This window comes from Salvia splendens, chromosome 12, assembly GCF_004379255.2.
Source record: "Salvia splendens isolate huo1 chromosome 12, SspV2, whole genome shotgun sequence".
NCBI lineage: Eukaryota > Viridiplantae > Streptophyta > Magnoliopsida > Lamiales > Lamiaceae > Salvia > Salvia splendens.
This window is the reverse complement of record NC_056043.1, coordinates 24,322,160-24,341,517: the sequence shown is the minus strand read 5'-3', so window position 1 is coordinate 24,341,517 and position 19,358 is coordinate 24,322,160. Positions and strand designations below refer to the sequence as shown.

General features: G+C 39.1%; 2 protein-coding genes and 1 pseudogene across 3 annotated transcripts; 2 read left to right on the top strand and 1 right to left on the bottom strand.

Annotated features, from left to right (window-relative positions):
- The first annotated feature begins 7,933 nt into the window (after window positions 1–7,933).
- LOC121756840 (mediator of RNA polymerase II transcription subunit 7a-like) lies at window positions 7,934–10,627 on the top strand. Its single transcript, XM_042152244.1, has 5 exons — window positions 7,934–8,177; window positions 8,279–8,348; window positions 9,276–9,442; window positions 9,542–9,615; window positions 10,213–10,627. Exons 1-5 carry the CDS (start codon window positions 8,043–8,045, stop codon window positions 10,271–10,273), a joined length of 507 nt encoding a protein of 168 aa, XP_042008178.1. The 5' UTR covers window positions 7,934–8,042; the 3' UTR covers window positions 10,274–10,627.
- Window positions 10,628–11,641: 1,014 nt separating this feature from the next.
- LOC121757169 (APO protein 1, chloroplastic-like) lies at window positions 11,642–15,927 on the top strand. Of its 2 annotated transcripts, none has more exons than XM_042152679.1 (5): window positions 11,642–11,902; window positions 13,676–13,761; window positions 14,034–14,107; window positions 14,504–14,871; window positions 14,955–15,927. In XM_042152679.1, exons 2-5 carry the CDS (start codon window positions 13,707–13,709, stop codon window positions 15,790–15,792), a joined length of 1,335 nt encoding a protein of 444 aa, XP_042008613.1. In that variant the 5' UTR covers window positions 11,642–11,902; window positions 13,676–13,706; the 3' UTR covers window positions 15,793–15,927. The 2 variants fall into 2 exon arrangements, with proteins under 2 accessions (XP_042008613.1, XP_042008612.1); XM_042152678.1 differs by having other exon boundaries at window positions 14,498–14,871.
- Window positions 15,928–16,053: 126 nt separating this feature from the next.
- On the bottom strand, window positions 16,054–17,242 carry LOC121757170 (annotated as a pseudogene).
- Between the last annotated feature and the right edge of the window lie 2,116 nt (window positions 17,243–19,358).

Below are 19,358 nucleotides of genomic sequence, written 5' to 3'. Positions count from 1 at the left end.
AATCAGAAGAGATGAAGGACAATCAACTCGAAGTTTCCAGTACCTCCTCGTTTTCTTCAGGAGCCTGCATCAACAGTGATAATCAGAGATCCTTGTTACCGCCCAACCCACCAACAACCAGAACCCCTTCATTACCTCCTAGGGTCATCGGCCCACTCCCAGTTATGAGCCCGACTGACATAAGGCGTGTGGGTTTCTTACTCAGAAGTTTCCCCGCCAGCGCTGACCCCATGGAAAGACACATCGCCGTCAAGGTTCGCCAAACAATTTCTCGACCAAAGGACTTCTCTACGCCGCCACCGACGGAGGGTATGCTTGCTCAGAACACCAAGTCACTACCCAGTGGCAAGGACCTTATGCACCTTCACGAAGGGGTGCCTCTTCCTAGTAATCCTCTATGGCAACGGAAGGAGACAGAATGTAACCTTTCTTTGACTATAGAGGTTTACTCCATCCTGAAAAGGACGCGTCACCAGACTCCGAACCAACTCCTTCTTGAAGCTGAGGGTTCAAGGCAGCAGGTGGATGAGAAGAGACAAGTAGACCGATGGACCATGCCAGCCGCAGAAGCAAGCAAGACTGTGGAAGGCAGCCAAATTAGAGTAGAGGAAGGAAGTGTTCTTCCTCCTCCGAAGAAGGACCACCATACCAATCAAGGTGTGAAAGTCCACTAACGCCGCCAGCATAAGTCTTCCCCTCCCAAGGAGAAAAATAATAAAAATTCCAAAGAGGAGGAGCTCCAATAAACGTAAGAACCATGGAGGCTATAAGGAAGGCGTGCAACATCCCCTGATCCAACCATCCAGAAGGCAACAATATCACCCTCATCTATGTTTCTTTGTGCAAATTGCGTTTTGACTCCACTCTCACACTTAGTTCTAAGTCGAGACTAAGTGTGAGAAGTTTAGGGAAAATTGTTTTTAGTTTTGCTTAAGTGTTTTGTGTTTATTAGCATGTTTTGATTATTGGCACCGCCTCACACTTAGCCCAATGCTTGGTCTAAGTGTGAGAAGTTTCCCTTGTTTGTTTTTGTGCAAATAGCCTGTACCTAACCCTTCTTTCCACTGCATCCAGTCCCTCGAGGATGAGCTCATATGCAGTGGGGAGGGGGGACGGGTTAGTTACAGAAAATTCATACATGCTAAAATTTTTCAAAAATAACAAATTTTAGATAGCAATAAGATAGGAAATATGCATGAAATCGGATAAATGAAAGACTTGATTACTTCGTGGAAGAGTTAGAGAAAGGATTCAGTACGCTCACATGTAAAACTTGATTGCAAAAACTTGATCAATTTGAATGACGCAAGTATGATGGAATCGCTCAATTTCTAAACCAACTGTGAAACCTCTCTATATGTGAGTTATAAGCCAAAAGTAGAACACTTTCTACTACTCTTTACAAAACAAAAATTACTAGAGGCTAACTTTTAATATTGAGATGAAAATTACACAAGTAGTGAGGACTAAAGGCATTAGGATTTAACCAGTTGAGCCGTTTTTCTTCCTTCGTCCCACGAACCCACCTCATTACTAAAGGCACCCCTTAGTTAGCCACTTTTAGCCCATACACTCTTACCCATTCTTTGAAACCTTAAAACCAAATATTTTCGTATCACATGAGGGAAGAGGGTCAAGGAGATGAAATTTATCAAGGGGAACAAAAGGGGATAGCAATAGAATTAAAAAAAAATTTAAAGGTAGTCGGGTTGATCAAGTTACACAATCAGGTTGATCATACAAAAAAATTGAGAAAAGGTTTAAGAAAAGAAAGGGGCATGAAATAGTTGCAACCTGACCCAGGAAAAAAATAAAATAAAGCCGAAAGTTATAAGGCTAAGGGTCAACATTGACCGAGAAGGAGCATCAAGTGGAAGAAGAAATAAACACCCCAAATTTGATCCAGTAAGTTTAGTCAAATCTTTGGCTTTTTGACTCATGTGATTTTCTCTTTTAAACTTAGAACCCCTAGGACCCTACCCTAATAAGTTACTACCCCTGAGCCATGTTACAACCCGAAACAAAGACCTTAAGGAACTATCTTGTGCAGTCCGACTCAAAGTATTAAATTTGTAGCAACACCGAGTGAACAGTCCTAACATCTCTGGTGAGAAATGAGTGACTGAGTGAATCCAACAGTGGTTTTTAAATTGAGCAATCTTGACAAGCTGACTCCTTGATCAAGCAGAAGCGAAAAAGCAAAAACATAAGCTACTGGTTAATGGTATGACCTCGACCTCGGGTATGATTGTTGGAAAATTATTCGGTCCAATGCATACATGTGAATACGTGTTTTTAGTTCTTGTTCTTCTTTCATTTGCTTGTGAAATAAGTAAACCATGCCTGAAATTTGCCTTAACTTTTTCTCTTTCTTTTTCTTCCTCTTTATACTTGAGGACAAGTATGTTTTAAGTGTGAGCAGTTTGATAAGGCTCATTTCATGCATCGGTTTTGGGGGTAAAACATATACTACTTGATCGGTTTATCGCGCAAACAAGTGTTAAAATGTGCAGAAATGGTACTTGTCCAAGGCAGCGAGGCCGAACTGATCAAGCACGTACAAAAGGCGAAAAAGGCCAAAAAATCGGGGGAGTTGATCAAGGGGCGAGGTCAAGAAGTTAAAGTGGGGACCGCTGGTTTCTAGAAGGAAAATGTGAGGAAATGAGCTGGATGTGGCGCACCATTCTGTTATCCAGGACGACGTTCTAGAAGGGGACACGTGCCAGCTTGTGAAGACGCCAGGACGAACCGATCAGAAATTTGTTATCCAGCTGGAGGCCGAATCGAGCTTATAAATAGAGGTTGCACCACCACAAGAAAGGATCCGACACTTTACTTTCCGCCTAATTTAGCTTAGTTTAGCTTAGTTCAGCTCTCTAGCTTAGTTTAGCTTAGTTATGCTCTCTTAGCTTAGTTTAGTTCAGATCTCTAGTTTAGCTTAGATAGCGTAGTTAAAAGGGCGACCGAAGGGAGCGCTGCGGAATAACCATTTCTGTCGGCGTAACTTAAGTTTCCCGCTGAGATTCTTCTCAGTTTACCGCTTTCTTTATTTTTGAAGTTATAGCTTAGTTTATTTTCACGCTGTAATCGAAGTGTTAGCTTAGTTAATCGAAGTTATTCTCTCTTTTAAATCGCGCATTTACTTTTCTGTTATTACCTGCAATTTACTTGACCCAGTGTTTAAATTTCCGTTGATCAAGCTAGCTAGTTTGAATTCTGCCTAGATAAAAACCGTAGTTAAAACTCCCAAGTTAAAGCGTGGCAGCAGCCAACCCCCCTGTTCACTACTCACACACTCGACACACCAACTTCTCTGTGGGATCGACCCCGAACTTGCCGCTTTACTGTTAAAGTAGTGCGAAATCGGGAGTTATAAATATTATCTTTAGCGGGTTTCGGTTCGAGGATTGATTCGATTAAGTGGCAACGACAATTTACTAACTGGTCCAACCGATTCAGTTGTCCTCCATATAACTTGATCCAATCTTAATCCGCGCGTTTCCGAGCCCCCCAAGGATGTTATGCCTCCCCTATACTTCGGGTGCGTCCGCGTCTCCTGCCAAACGTTGAGGTACTTGAATGGCTTGTAGTTCATGGATTGGTAGGTGCTCATCGCGGCAGTGATGATGTCGACCTCGCTCCGGCCGCTCCCCGCCGACCGCTCTTCCTGGAGGAAATAGCATTGAACTTGCCAATTTCTTCGTTCGCTCGGTAGATGGCGTTGCACACCATACTCTCGTTGCGCTTGATTGTTCTCGGCGGCCGGTTTTCATTGTACCGGCGAGCGATGCGCCACCAAAAGTGATCGCCGGATTGGTTCGTGCCAACCACCGGATCTTCAGAGATTTCCAAGTACGCCGCGAACAATTTATCCATCTCCGCCGGAGTGTATGGTGTGCGGACACCGCGAGTAGGAGGAGTCGGAGTTTGGGAGGGGGCGGTAGGCCTAGGCTCGGGTGTCCACCCGTATTGCCCTTCGGGGGCATCTTGGTCGTCGATTGGGTATGGCCGGTAGCCATCCGGAACGCCCGAACTTTGGGCTTGAGGAGGGGCTGAATATTCCATTTCCGGACTAGGAAACGGTTGTGAAGAGAACCATTCGGGGTTCCAACCGTGGGAGCCCAGGGGGTTATTGCCTTGGCCGGACATTGTTATGTTGTAGGAGTGGAAGAAAGATTGAGAATGGATATGGGAGAATGAAGATGAGAATGGATATGTGAGAATGAAGATGAGAATTGTGTAGTGTGGTGTGAATTTTTTGGTGTGAAAGTGGGTGTATTTATAGATAAAAATGTGTATTTTAGGGGGAAAAAAATAAAAAAAATTTAAAAGTGGTAAAAAAACTGATATTTTTTTTTTGAGAAGTGGAAAAATATTTTTTTCTTATTTTTAATGGGTTTTTTTAATTAAAAACTGATTTTTAATTAAAAAAAATCAAAGGCAACGGCTATGCCTTTGCCCAATCGCTGCGCGCCACGTCAGCTGCTCGCTGGCACGGACGTGCTCGATGCATCGAGCAGCGCCGTGTCAGCGGCGGCGGAGCTTGTCCTTGCCAGCGGCACGGACGGACGGACGCCGTCCGCCCACCGTTACAGATGCTCTAAGTATAGATGAATGGGGTGCTTATAATTGTGCTCTTGACCATCACAAAGTCCGGGCATTAGACATTTTGCCGAAATTCATATCAAGGTAATTATTAGTAAATTGAATCATCCGGAGCCTTTGTCCTAGCAGCAAGGAGCTTAGGATTATTATTTGAGATGCCGAGTTCGAGCTCTCTTGACATCATTTGTAATTACCTTCTTTATATAGGAGTTTATTTTTTAAAAAAATATTAAAAAATATTATTCGTAAATTGAATCTGATCAATAATTTTCCAATTGACGTGTTTCGTAAATTGAATATGATCAATAATTTTCCAATTGACGTGTCCAATTATTTAATTAAATTTAAGATTAATTGATATCTTCAATTGAAATATCCAAACATTAATCTAAACTTATTTGAAATATCAATTTATTTAATTAAATTTATAATTTATTTTTTCATTTGTGTTTGCCCAAATCTTATGAAGTAAAGAAGAATTTTAAAAAAAATTATTCGTAAATTGAATCTGATCAATAATTTTCCAATTGACGTGTCCAATTATTTAATTAAATTTAAGATTAATTGAAATCTTCAATTGAAATATCCAAACATTAATCTAAACTTATTTGAAATATCAATTTATTTAATTAAATTTAAAATGTATTTTTTCATTTGTGTTTGCCCAAATCTTATGAAGTAAAGAAGAATGGAGAAAACTGGGAAGAAATTAGGTCTTAGTTAATTAAGATTACTAAAATTTTTGAAACTATGCATTACATTAAATATAAAAATTTCATTTTATTGGAATTAGAGGCATATAATCTGTTTTACTTTATTAATGGAAATCATATAGAAGTGAGTAATGCTACGGTAATTACTGAAAAATGCATTGAAAATTTATCCATAATTATGATAATGCAAAGGGTGCCCTAATGATGCAGTTGTTTGTGTTACTGTAAGAGCAAGCGGAAATCCTTTGTTTCATACACTTCCTCATCCATAGGAAGTTTTTTAGTCATTCCTTACTTATTTTTGATTTCTCTAATCTATTTTTATTTTTATTTAGTTTGTTGAAAATATTTAAAAGACTAATTAGTAGAATATATGACAAACGATTAAGGAGATGTTGGTGATATGAAAAAATTAAGAAACACTTTTGTTTTCAAACTTTTCAACATATACAAAATGATGAAACTCACTCATATTTATAGGCATTTCTTAAATCAACAAAATTTTCTAGATATTCTAATACAGAGAATCTAAATTTAGTTAATATAGAGATATTTATACTAACTAGTATCTTAGTCGTGCGATGCACGACACAATATATTTCATTTAAAAATGTATATAACATTAAATTTTAATTATGCATCAAAGATAACATACATAGAGTGCTAACGTACATTCAATCTCGTGTTGCCACGTGGCACGAAAAATGTAATATTGTAACACTAAAATGCAATATACATTTGTGAAGCTGTATATGTATTCGTGCAGATTGCATTTTAGTTATCGACAAATTGCATTTTATATTGTTGAGTTTTGCATTTTAACATAAATTGTCTATAATGCAAAATAAACTATATATAAATGCAATCCGTCTTTATATAAAATGCAAATTAAACCGTCTATATCTAAAATGCAAAACTCAACAATATGCAATCTGTCTATAACTAAAATATAATATGCCGAAATCCATCTATCACTTCTACAAATGTATATTGCATTTTAGTGTTTACAATATTGCATGTTTACGTGCCACGTGGCAGCACGAGATTGGATGTACGTTAGCACTTTAAAATTAGTTAGCATGTTAGTATATCTCTATATATATAGGGTCATGTTAAAATGCATATAGTATTCAATCCAAAACTTAGACCAGTTCTACGTCATTAGATCTTAAAATGAATTGATGAGATTAAAGCTCACTTATTTCGATAAATAGTAGATAGAATATGAACAAAAGGGTAAAATAGTCAATCTGTTATAACATACTCCCTCCGTCCAAAGAAATATGTCATTTGGGATCGGTACGGTTTTTAATGTGTAATTAGAAAAGTAAGAGAAAAGGAGAAAAAGTAGTTGAAATTGTGTATTGGATTGTGGGGCTCATAAAAGATAAAGGAAAAAGAAGGAGAAAATGGTTTTCATAAATGGATATGAAATATTTCTATGGGTTGGACAAAAAAATAAATATGGCCTATTTCTATGGGACGGAGGGAGTAATAATTTTCATGGTTTTTTTATATCAACATAGTGCATTACAAATATCAACACAATGACATGAAAATCTCAACACAAGTACTAGAAAATATCAACATAGTTTTATTGATATTGTACATGCACTATATTGAGATTGTTTGATGCATTTATTGATATAAAATATGATTATCAACATATACAGAAATTGAAATTAAAATAGTATAAAATTTCATCATCCGATCATCGTCGGAACATATGCAATTGAGATCTCGTTATAATCCTTATAAAATTACCTTTAATTTGATATATTTCTTACGAAAAATAATTTAAATCGAGAGTTTAAAATTTTAAGATGATTTTTAGGAGAAAGTGGTTAATTTTAACTACCATTTATAAGAATTGATATTAATACCCTTTAAGTTTATTTAATAATTTTTTATTTTAAAATGTAATCTACGTGACATTATTTCAACCACTAAATCTCCTAATCTAATGGCTAAGATTTGGTCTTAATTTGTGATTGCTAATTAGTTAGCGATTGCTCATAACCCTTATATATAAAATATTTGTTAAAAATTGCTCAAAAATATTTAGTTAAAGTCTTTTGGATATCGAATATTGAGAAATGGTATCCTACATACCTTAGGTGAGCACCATCCGTGAGCACCACACTTGTTTAAGGCATATTTAACGTCGTTTGTTTTGTTTTATATATCTAGTTTGATTCTAATATGTTAAAAATTAATATTGACACTTTTAATTTTATAATTTTCATGAAAATCAAAGCTCGATTCATTACTTTATTCATTTATTTGTAATTATAAAGGAAACAATTAAATTGAGCTTTGCTTTTTATGAAAATTATAAAATTAAAGGTGTTAATATTAATTTTTAATGTATTAGAATCAAACAACATATATAAAATTAAACAAACTATGTTAAATATACCATAAATGAGCATGGTTCTCATAAATAGTGCTAACATAAGGCATGTAACATATCATTCTTTATCGAATACTAATGTATAAAAGTGAGACTCATGTTTTAATAAATTTTTCTATTAATTTTCATTCACATCTCTTAAAACTTGCACTCGAGTTAAAATGAGAGTTTAAATTATGAACGACACTTATGAAAAATTAATTGTTCGTTCATAGTAGTACTATTTTAATATGAATTGGCATATGAAAAATTCTCTCCCCACTAATTGCTGATCGATCTCTGTCAGTTCTTCCTTGATCTCCAATTATCCCATGGCGACGGCCACTTATCCACCGCCGCCGCCGTTTTACAGGCTCTACAAAAACTACTCGGACGACCCCGATTCCTGCCCCGCGCCTCCTCCTCCTATTGAAGGCCCTTACTCCCTCTATGGCGCCAGCTACACGGTATATACTGCAGCTGTAGAATGCAATTACCGATTAACAACTCTAAAATTGGGGGATGTGATACTCTGTTTCGCTAACCTTCGCTTTTAACTATCTTGTAGACGGATGACGTCCTTCCAGGTCTCGAAGAACAGGGCGTTCGTCAGTTATACCCTAAGGGGCCCAATATTGGTATGTGCGTGAATTCCTACTTTCGACGCAACACAATATACCTAATTCAATGTCAAAATTTAATCGAGTTAATGTCAATTACGGTGTTTGTTTGCTCTTTTATGCTTTTGAATGATGTTTATTTCTTGCTTTTAAAGAGTTGGTTCAGACTTTGTGAGAGCTAAAGAGAAGAGAAGATCTCTATAAGCTTTGAGAGTTTAGGCACCACAAAAATTCATAATTTGGATATGGAATACATTGCATTTCAATAAATCAGTATTGTTATTATCTAAATTTGAATGTCCACGTTAAATAGGTGTGATGTTCACATTGTTTGTAAAAGAACCTTGGCCTATGGCATCGACCACACCGAGCCTGGACAATATCATCCTTTAATTAATGCATTGCTTTTAATTCCCATAAGACTGTTTTCTCAGCAGAAATTGACCACATGAACCATGGAATTCACTATAACAGCCACGAGCATTGAGATTGAGCATGAAGAAAATAGAACCCTAGAAATTAAGATTGAATAGCTACATTTTTAATAACATGCAGTCTAGATGATATGTGGAAATGATACCGATAGCTTACAGAATTTAGCCTTTTAATCCCGTTCTGGTGTTAGATACTGGCATTGTGTTGAAGTTAAATTTTAGATCCTGTCAGACCCTATACCAGGAGATCAAATTTCAGTCCAGTAATCAAATCAAGCATATAAATTCTATTATTAAGGTATGAAAAAAAGGTTAAGACTTAAGAGCATTCTTTCTATTTTAGCATCATTGTTCTTGTGAATTATCTATGCCCTCATGCTTATGAAGATGTAATTTAATCTTGCAAGCTTACCTGTACTTCATATCTTCAGGTAGATATCTGCTTTATTATTCTCAAGTTGGTGAAAGAATGCTGTCCAAAACTGAATTTGTTCATTTGATTTTTCATTAGATTTCAAGAGAGAGCTCAGGTCTCTTAACAGGGAATTGCAGTTAAATATTTTGGAGCTTGCTGATGTTCTTGTTGAACGTCCATCGCAGTATGCTAGGAGAGTAGAAGATATCTCTTTAATTTTCAAGAATTTATATCACCTTCTTAATTCTCTGCGTCCGCACCAGGTGAAGTAACTTAGGCAGCATTGATTTGTTTGTTGATTAAAGAAACAAGTATAGGCTTTTGGCTGCTTTTTTATATACATTGTCCCTTTATTTTCTCAGGCTAGAGCAACATTGATACATATTCTAGAACTGCAGATACAGCGGCGTAAACAAGCTGTGGAGGACATTAAAAGGTATGTCACCTTTGCGAAACTCTGCCGTGGACATGTAATCTGTCCATTCTGTTGTTTTATGAATGAGACCTATATTTAAATTTCAGTTTCATGCAACTTTTACTTTTCACTTGTCACCAACCAAGTATGGTGTCGGGCATTAGAGAAGATAATTAAGTAACATGTTGTTTCTATTAGTCTAGCAAAGATAAAGTATTTTCTCATTAAAGTTTTCTCTTTCTGTTATTAACAGCTCTTAATTTGGTTCTGAGTCAAGGGCATATTTGTGCTGCATGGTTTCTTATAACCACTGTAGGGAAGCGGTGTACCTCTTCTGTCTGACATCACTTTAGGACTCTGTATATGAAATATCTCTGAGCCAAATGTTTGGTGCATCTGTACTCTGTAGTAAAAATTTCATTGCATACAGACATGCCGGTCGATCACTCAGTTTCCATTGTGAAACCTGAAATTGACCTAGTTTTACAGTAAACTTTAGTATTCCTATCGCTCACTCTAGATACGACAGTTTTTATCCTTGCTTCGTTCTTGCATTGCTTTCTATAAAGTTGTTAAGGTTTCACTATATATCATTCATGAATGTATATCTGGCGACAGGAGAAGAGAAGAAGCACAGAGGCTTCTAACAGAGGCGCTTGGAGCTCTCGATGGACAATGAAGATCAACTCATTTCTTCATGATACGGTATTCTTCTGAGTGCTCAACTAACAAAGTAATTCAGCAAATGGGGAGACTTTGAAGACAGTGTTGCATTTGTAGTGTGCTTATTTGATTATGTAGAATCTGGAGACATTGAATTGAAACATACTACTTGTGTGTGTAGCTTACCCCTTGAAACTCATCAACTTATTGTGCGCCACTTGTGTTCCTCCCCCCTGATGGTGATGTAGCTCTATGATGGTGTTTATGGTTGGTTATTAGTCTTGATAAATGAAAATTATTTAGGCTAATCTATTGTTTATTGAGATAGATTATAAATTAATGATCTTCTCGAGCTCTTATTCTTTAACAATTTCAGATAATTTGTTCGATTCATGTCCAACTGAATGGGTAGAATTGAAGAAATTCTCGTAGTGGATACCTATTATAAAAAAGAGCTTTAATTTACAAAATTTGGTTCGTCTATTTTGTTCCTATCATAATTTCAATTTAAGAATAACATGATCTATTGGGAGTATTTATTTATTGCAATAAATTTATTGATTGATGCAGGGATTATGTTTTACTTCATTATTTTTGGAGAGCTTTCAAAATAAGGAGAGCCCTCCCAACAACTCTTTAAAAAATTAAAGAAAGATTACCCCAAGTCAAAACTTTTTACTCTCTTGCTAGCCAGGCTGAGTTTTTTTTTAACTTGTGAAAATAGTTCATATCCATTTATGAAAAAAAATTTCTCTTTCTTTTTTATTTTATCGATCATGGGTTTCACTATTCGCTACATTATTTTTACCACTTTTTTTCCTTCTCTCATACTTTACCAATTACGTATTAAAACTCGTGTCATTCCCAATCGAATTATTTCTGTTCCGCCTATTTTTATGAGATGAAGGGAATACTATAGAAGAAAGATTCATATGACTAAGATGACTAATAGAATAAATGTACATTAGCCCCTAATATCATGAAACTTTCAAAAAGTTAAATTTTTCTCCATGAACTTTAGAATTGCCAAATATCACGAACTTTACACAAGTTTGTTATTTTCTACCGGCAAAACAGTTATGGCAAATAATCATGATACATAATTTTTTTCCTAATTTCTCGACAACAACTTTGAGAGCTTCAAGTTCTTCAATATATAAGGATAAATTTTCTTGAAGTACACCCTCTAAATTTGTTCTTCAATCCATTAATATAACTGGAATTTTTTCGTTGGTGGGAAATAACAAATCCGAGTAAAGTTCGTGATAATATTTATTAATTTTAAAATTTATAGAAAAACTAGAATTTTTTAAAAGTTCTATAATATTATGGACCAATATTCATGTAAGTACTCCGCAGAGAAAGATTCATTTATCTAAATTAATTTTTTATTTTAAATGACTAATTCCCCTATTCCAAACCATACACGCCTCCGTCTGAGCTCTACCCTCTCGCCTCTCTTTCCGTCGCCGTCCGCCGCTGCCCACTGCAGTCGGCAGTGCCCGACGCCTCTCCCTCTCACGCCCAACTGCCCAAACAGTGCCCCCCCGCCCTCCGCCGCCGTACTGCCGTAGCCCTCTCTATCTCTACCACCGACCACCACGCCCTCTCTACCGCCGTGCCGCCGACCAGCAGTGAAGTGAAGGTATTTTTATTTTAATGTCCGCTAGCTACTTATTGCTGTTGAAGGGCATTTGGGTTGAGAAAAATGAAAATAGCGCTAAAAATGAAATACATGAAATAGGAGCGTTTGATGGATTAGATAGATGGCCTTGTTTCTTGCTGTTATTTTTTTTATTTTTTTAAAATCGGGGCTGGATACCGAATCGGGTATCTGTTACCCAATTGCATTTTCAGATTGGGTATCGGGTAGATGCCGTCAGCAAGATAGTACCCAATTTTATACCGCCGATTGTTAGCGATGAAGTTGATGGCCGGCGCTTTACCATCCAAAACTTCGGCGAAAAGGTCGGATTGGTGGTGCACGTTTACGTCATTGTTCGATCCGGGGACCCCGAAGTACGCATGCCAGATCCATAGCCAGTAGTCGGCAACGGCCTCGAGTATAACGGTGGGGTGGGTGCCTTTGTGGCCGCTCGTGTACGACCCCCTCCACGCCACAGAGCAATTCTTCCATTGCCAGTGCATGCAATCGACGCTGACGAGCATCCCGGGGAATCCGTGCACTTCTTCGTGAAGGTGGAGCAGAAACTGGCAATCTGTCGTGCTTGGCTTCCGGAGAAATTCGTCGGTGAAGGTTGCCCGGACGCCTTTGCAGAATTGGATCAAGCACATTCTCCCAGTGCTTTCTCCAATGTGTAGATATTCGTCAAACACATCCGCCGTTTGTTCAGTCGCAAGCTGACGGATTGCTGCAGTACATTTCTGCAGTGTCGTGTGGCTGGGACGGCCGACGGCGTCGAATCTTTCTTGGAAGAACTCTTCCCGGGCTGCCAATGTATTTGCGATGTGGAGAAATAGCGGTCTCCGCATGCGGAAACGGCGACGGTAGTAGGTATCTCCCCAAATCGGGTTATCGCAGAAGTAGTCGCGTACTAGCCTTGCGGCAGCTTCCTCCCGGTTACGATGGATGTAAGTCCGGGAGCGTCTTTGGGGCGGCGCGGCTTCCTCCGCCTCCCGGCGTCGATTTTCTTTAAGTGATTATTCCATTATTCGACGCATTTGCTCATATGGATCCATTAGATCGATTAACTTTGGGGAAGAATAAAAGAATTGATTTGAGATGAAAATTAGAGTGGAAAGAGAGATGATTTGAGAAGAATAGATGCGTGTTTGTGTGTAAAATGATGATGAAATAAGAGTATTTATAGAGTAAAAAAAATTGGGAAAACTGTCGAAAAACAGTAATATTACCGTTTTCGAATTTTAATTTTTTTTATTAAATAAATCATTTTAAAAATGATTTATTGCGTCAGCGTGACGAAACCCATTTGCAGGCTGGCGAGTGGGCATCACGCATCGCGCCGGAGGGCGCCACGCCGCGCGCGCGTGGCGAGACAGCTCGGGGGCTGTCTCGGCGGGCTGGGGACGAGACGGGACGCTGCAACGCGTCCCGTGCGCGTCTCCGTGACGGGATTCGAGCCACCCACGTAACACGTTGCGGGTGGCATTAGCTTCGCCACGTCGCGGTGCTATGTCGCACAACTCCCCTTTTCTTGCGAACTCGCCCGAAATTGGAGTGAGCTGAGACCGCCGCTGTGTTTGCAACAATTCCCTAACTCAAAACTCTAGAGCCCTAAGTTGCGGGCCCCAAATTTTTTATTCTGAGTGCAGAATTGCTCTTCAATTAATCCTAGTATGTCATGAACTTCACTTCAGCCAATAGCAGAATCCATGTTTGTGTCTTCGCATTGATATTCTGTTATTCCCTTATATGGCCAATGCATTTCCATTGCAGGTTTCTAAGTTTAAATCCTACTGGAGTTTAAATGCTCCGGCAACTATCTATTAGTGCTTTTGTGCCATGGACTCCACTAAACGGGGGTAAGCATTTGCTATTTTTTTTCCCAGAACCTTTTTATAACTGATTACTTGAGAATCTCTCGATAACCCGATTGAGTGTGCACATTGGATTTGGTTATCTAACAAACATTACAACACAACACTGTTTTTTGATGGTTGAGATGGGGTGATCACAATCAATTTGAGGCATCATCTCCAATTTTGGACTTTTTTTTTAAATTTATTTCTTCCTTTCTTTATCATTATGAATTGCAAATTATGGCATGCTTTATGCTTTATGTTTTTCTTGCCAGGTGCTTCACTAGGTCCGACAGAAATTAAGCCGTTTGATACTCCAGTTCCAAGATCATCTTTTGATGGACAAAAGGTTCTGTTCCACCAATTATAGCTTCTCTTGTTTCTGTTAAGCATGTTTGTCATGTATTGTCTTGTTATGGCTTCTTGATGACTTGGGACATGTTTGCTCTGACTCTCAACATATCTTATTTAATATTGTCTTGTAATTTGATAAAAGTAGATAACCTAGAAGATGTGTAAATGATTCATCACCTCCATCACTTATTGTCCCTGGAAACTACTCAATCAACATTGTTCATATCACAAGCGCACATTTGTCACTTTCAGTTGCCCCTCCCCTGGACTTGTGTATATCTTTTTAATTTTGTCTTACTAAGAATTAATTCCTGAATAGCAAACAAAAGGTAACTTGAAATATTGTGTCCCCTATCCCGAAGAAAGTTAATAAATGTTTTTGCAGTCTCAGGTTCGCCTTGTGTATAGAAAAGCTAATTCCATAGTGAGACCTGAAATATTCTGTGGTGGATATGGAAGGACTAACCATCATCGTAGGGTGAAGAAGCATGAGATATTACCCCAGAATGTGGATCTTCCACCAGTGTTGCCAAAGAAGAAGAAGAAGCCCTTTCCCATTCCCCTGAAGAAGATAGTGGAAGCAGCAAGAGAGGATAAGAAGCTTGCACAAATGGGGATCGAGAAACACCTCGAGCCTCCAAAGAACGGAATACTCGTTCCTGACCTCATACCAGTGGCTTATGACATACTTGATGCTTGGAAAGTTTTAATTAGTGGACTAGCGCAGCTTCTGCATGTTGTTCCAGTCCATGCTTGCAGGTACTGTACATTTCCGGAATGTATTAAGATCAGCCACAAGATTTATAGACCTTCGAGTAACTGTCTTGTGCTTCTTCTTGCAGCGAGTGTTCAGAAATTCATGTTGCCCAGATTGGTCACAAGATTCAAGACTGTCAAGGCACAACTAGTGGAAGCCGCAGAAATTACCATTCATGGATAAAGGGTTCCATCAACGATGTTCTCACCCCCATCGAATCGTACCATATGTATGATCCATATGGCCGGCGAATTAAGCATGAAACCAGATTCAGCTACGACAGGATTCCTGCGGTAGTTGAACTCTGCATCCAAGCTGGGATTGAGTTGCCAGAATATCCTTCAAGAAGGAGAACAGAACCAATCCGAATGCTCGGTAAGAAAGTGATCGACATTGGCGGATATGTCGATGAACCAAAACCCTTCCTACCAGGTAGTCCAGGATCGCAGATTGTTGAGCTCGACACCTACCGGGCCCTGGAGCGGTTTCCTCCCCCAACAGAGCAGGAGCTCCCTATGGTCGCGCAAGCGACAATCAACGCGTACGAGAAAGTCAGATGGGGCGTGACGAAGCTGATGAGAAAATACAGCGTCAAGGCGTGTGGTTACTGCTCAGAAGTGCACGTAGGGCCGTGGGGCCACAACGCGAAGCTCTGTGGAGAGTTCAAGCATCAGTGGAGGGACGGGAAGCACGGGTGGCAAGACGCGACGGTTGATGAAGTGTTCCCGCCTAATTACGTGTGGCATGTGGAAGACCCGAAATGGCCACCACTGAAGAGTGCGCTCAAGAGTTTCTATGGCAAGGTTCCAGCGGTGGTGGAGGTGTGCGCGCAGGCGGGTGCTCATGTGCCTAACAAGTACAAGCCAATGATGAGGGTTGACATTGTGGTCCCAGAAGATAGAGAGGCTCCCTTCGTTGCCTAGCGCCTTTGGATGCATGCATATAGATTCAAGGTTTTCCCCTCTCTCTAAATGCACTTATTGTACATATAGATTATGATATTACTCTTTAGGATTTGCCTAGTACTTTTTATATCTAGAAAAAATAATTTCTGAAAATTCGTTTCAGTCATACTTGAGTTATTAAATCCCAAATTATAGCAGCACTAATTCAGCGCAAAAAATATAACACCTGGACACACTCCATGACGGTAAAAACAAATAGAAAGAAGAAACAATTTATTTGGAGTAGGTGATGAATGATCATAGGTTTCTAGGTGTAGGGGTTGTTCTTGTTGGTGAAACGGCAGTTTAGGCGAATCTCCCCTTGGTTCCCTGTGAGCACCTGCTGATCGAGAGCGAAAACTGCTGCTTCAAGTGCTCCAATATGGCCGCGTATTCAAGCGCCAGCTGACTCGTGTTGTAGCTCTGGAGCAGGTCTTGATCCACCTTCAAAACTGCCTTGTTGGACACCAGGTTGCTGTAGTACTTGTTACTGAACCTGTATTGGTCGTCTGTCAGGAACACGGTCGGGTCTTTCTGCCTTTCTTGAGGGGTTTGGGGCATTGCTTTCGCAGCTCATCCCGTTGGGATTTGGCGATGGAGGGGTCGGGTTTCCTAGTCTTGTTGAAGTTGTAGAGACGGTCATTGAGGTTGACGCAGTGCGTTTTTCCCATGGTGTGTGCTCCAAGAAGAGTGGCGTAGTCCATATCGTCAAGGCCCTTCGATTTGAAGTAGGCGATTCCTTGATTGATGGAGAAGGCCGGCGAGGGGAGATCCACCCATGATGCTTTCGATTCCATTCCATCTCTTCTGCCTAAGTAGACTGGATATGAGGGTCCTCCCGCCTATTATAATTTGTACATGCTAATCAGTCATTGCTGGCAAATAAAACAAAAAATAACTACAACAAACAATTATTTCATGTCGGTGTAAATAGAGTACTAAAACCACTATACAAGTCTCATGGACCATTGTATATACAAAATAAAGAGCATCACGAGTAGCAAGATGGAGGATGTCAGCGCGAGGGCATCGTATTTCTAGAACCTTCTTGATCTTGTCAATCAGTACAAGACCATCCAACCCCGAGTTTTTTCCAGATGATTTCTCCGCCTGTGGCCCGTCCAGTAGAATCGAACCCCTGAGTGAACATCACAAGTATAATACTGTGAATTAGTCCCACAAGTCAACAAAATTAACACAAGTATATAAGCATTGCATTGTATGAAAAGAATTACTAACATTAAGCAGCTTGGCGGTAATGTTCTTCTCTCGATTCCACCACAAACGCACTTGATGCCTCACAAACGGCTCCACATTCGCGCACGTGTAGAGCTTCCTGTAAAAGTCAGGTGGCAGCGTCACCGCAGCCTGCATCCGCCCCCGCGTACAAGCTCAGCCCTAGCGCAACCGCAAACGATATCGATATCAAATCAAATCAAATCAAATCAAATCAAATCCACCTGCTCTCCTCATTTTTTTTGTACCTAAACCAATCTCGATGTGAATATATAGTGAAGCATAGCCATAGGCAGATCGGAAAGTCAAGCTGTGAAAAATAGTAGTATTAGTGTATGTTTACTTCATTTATTAGCTTGTTCCCTTAGATGCGTTCTTTTATTATTCTCCAATTAATGTAGTACTACTATCTATGTTCACGTTGCCATGAAATTTAATGCAACTTAGAATTTTGGACGGCTTTCACGCCACCATATACTATTATTAATACGTTTACGTTGCCATAGATGATTAATTAATACTATAATTTTTCATTAGAGCTTTGGAGATGGGGGTTTTCACGTCGGCCGAGATCTCTCATTTACTATTCTTAAAATTGAAGTATTAATGTGCGATACTATTATACAGTATACACATTTGAATGGTTCTACAATTTTTTCTTTCAATTACATGACCACTGTTCTTAGTTAAATTTTACAATTATTAATTACGATTCATCAATCCAATTAGGTTTATGATTATATTCTAGTATTTAATTTACAATTTTAGTTAATAGGAGTAATTGCTTATTAAGATTATCCATGAAGAAAATGTCTATGGAAAATTACTAGTTTTTGTTGTGTTGAATGGAGTTTAATATGCTTACGTACTAAATAAACATGGTTCTGTTACATCACTTTAAAAATCTAAACACATGTTATGTTAGAAATTTGGGATTCCACATGACTAATTTAATGTGTATGGCTATATTTTAGTTGTCCAATATAAAGTGATCCAATAAAGATTAAAATTTGGACTACAGTGTATTTATTTATTATGGAAATAAGTGTTGATACCAATTTGTGATTTTCTATTTGTTGAGGGACCAAATAAAAAAAAGGAACTTATATTTTCAGTTCCGGTTATGGTTCCCAGACGTCAGAAGAACTTCAATATCTCTGTATTCCTCATAAGAACGTTCAATATCTATGTATTCTCTCGGCAGACTATTGTGAAGGGTATCAGAGCTACTCTGATGATGATTAATGAGAATTGGGAAAAGGAGAATTAGGGTTTTATATTCTTATTCAATCCAAGAAATTAATTTTCATGATATTAGGCTTTGTGGTAGAATTACCAAATTATATGTTGATCCACTGTATGGAGAATTGAGAATTAAGTGCGCTGAAATTGTATTTATGGAAATTGGTTTATACGCCTATTGATGCAGAGTTACAGTTGGAGGGATGAATTGTTAATTCAATTTGTTTATATGGAATAAATGTTTAGGAATTGATTTCTCAATTCTTAATTGTTTGATGATCACGCATATGATTGTTAATTTTTCCTTTTGCCAAGATGGTATAATTTGGGCATGTAAATAATCGTGAAATTACAATTGATATTTTATTGTGAATGCAATGCAATGCAATAAATTTGTGGTCCATATGCATGAAGCATGTGTTGGTTTTGGTGAATTAAAATTCACCTTTGCAATTTCAGTTAGGCCATCCGCAATGGCGCCTAGTGCACAGCCTAGCTGAGCGCCGGCGCTAGGCGGTCCATTGCAACCGCCCAGCGAATTTCGGAATTAAAAACCGCCGAGTGCTTGGCGGTTTCGCGGCACTAGGCGGTGCGCTGGGCAATCCGCTCGGCGCTATTGCAGCGCCCGGATCGCCTAGCGCACCGTCGAGCGAAATTTTTTATTTTTATTTTATTTTCGAAACACTATATATACGCGGTTTACACGTCATTTTCATTCGCACCACTTGTTTTAACGAGTACTCTCTCTATCTTAATTTGTGTACAAGATCAACACCGAGAAATGGAGAACACCAACGTAGGTACTCCAGTGATGAGCGGGTCTCAAACTCCCCCGGTACCCGTGGGAGGTGGATGGGGTCCGATGCCATGGTACTACAACATGTACCCGTGGCAGGGGATGATGCCCGGGATGGCAGCCGGGGGGAATATGCCCGGGATGGCAGCTGGGGAGAGTATGCCGGCGTGGCAGGGGGTACCGGGGATGCAACCCGGTATGCAGATGATGCCGGGGTGCGCGCCCGGGATGCAGATGATACCGGGGGGGGGGAGGGAGGGGAGGGGAGGGG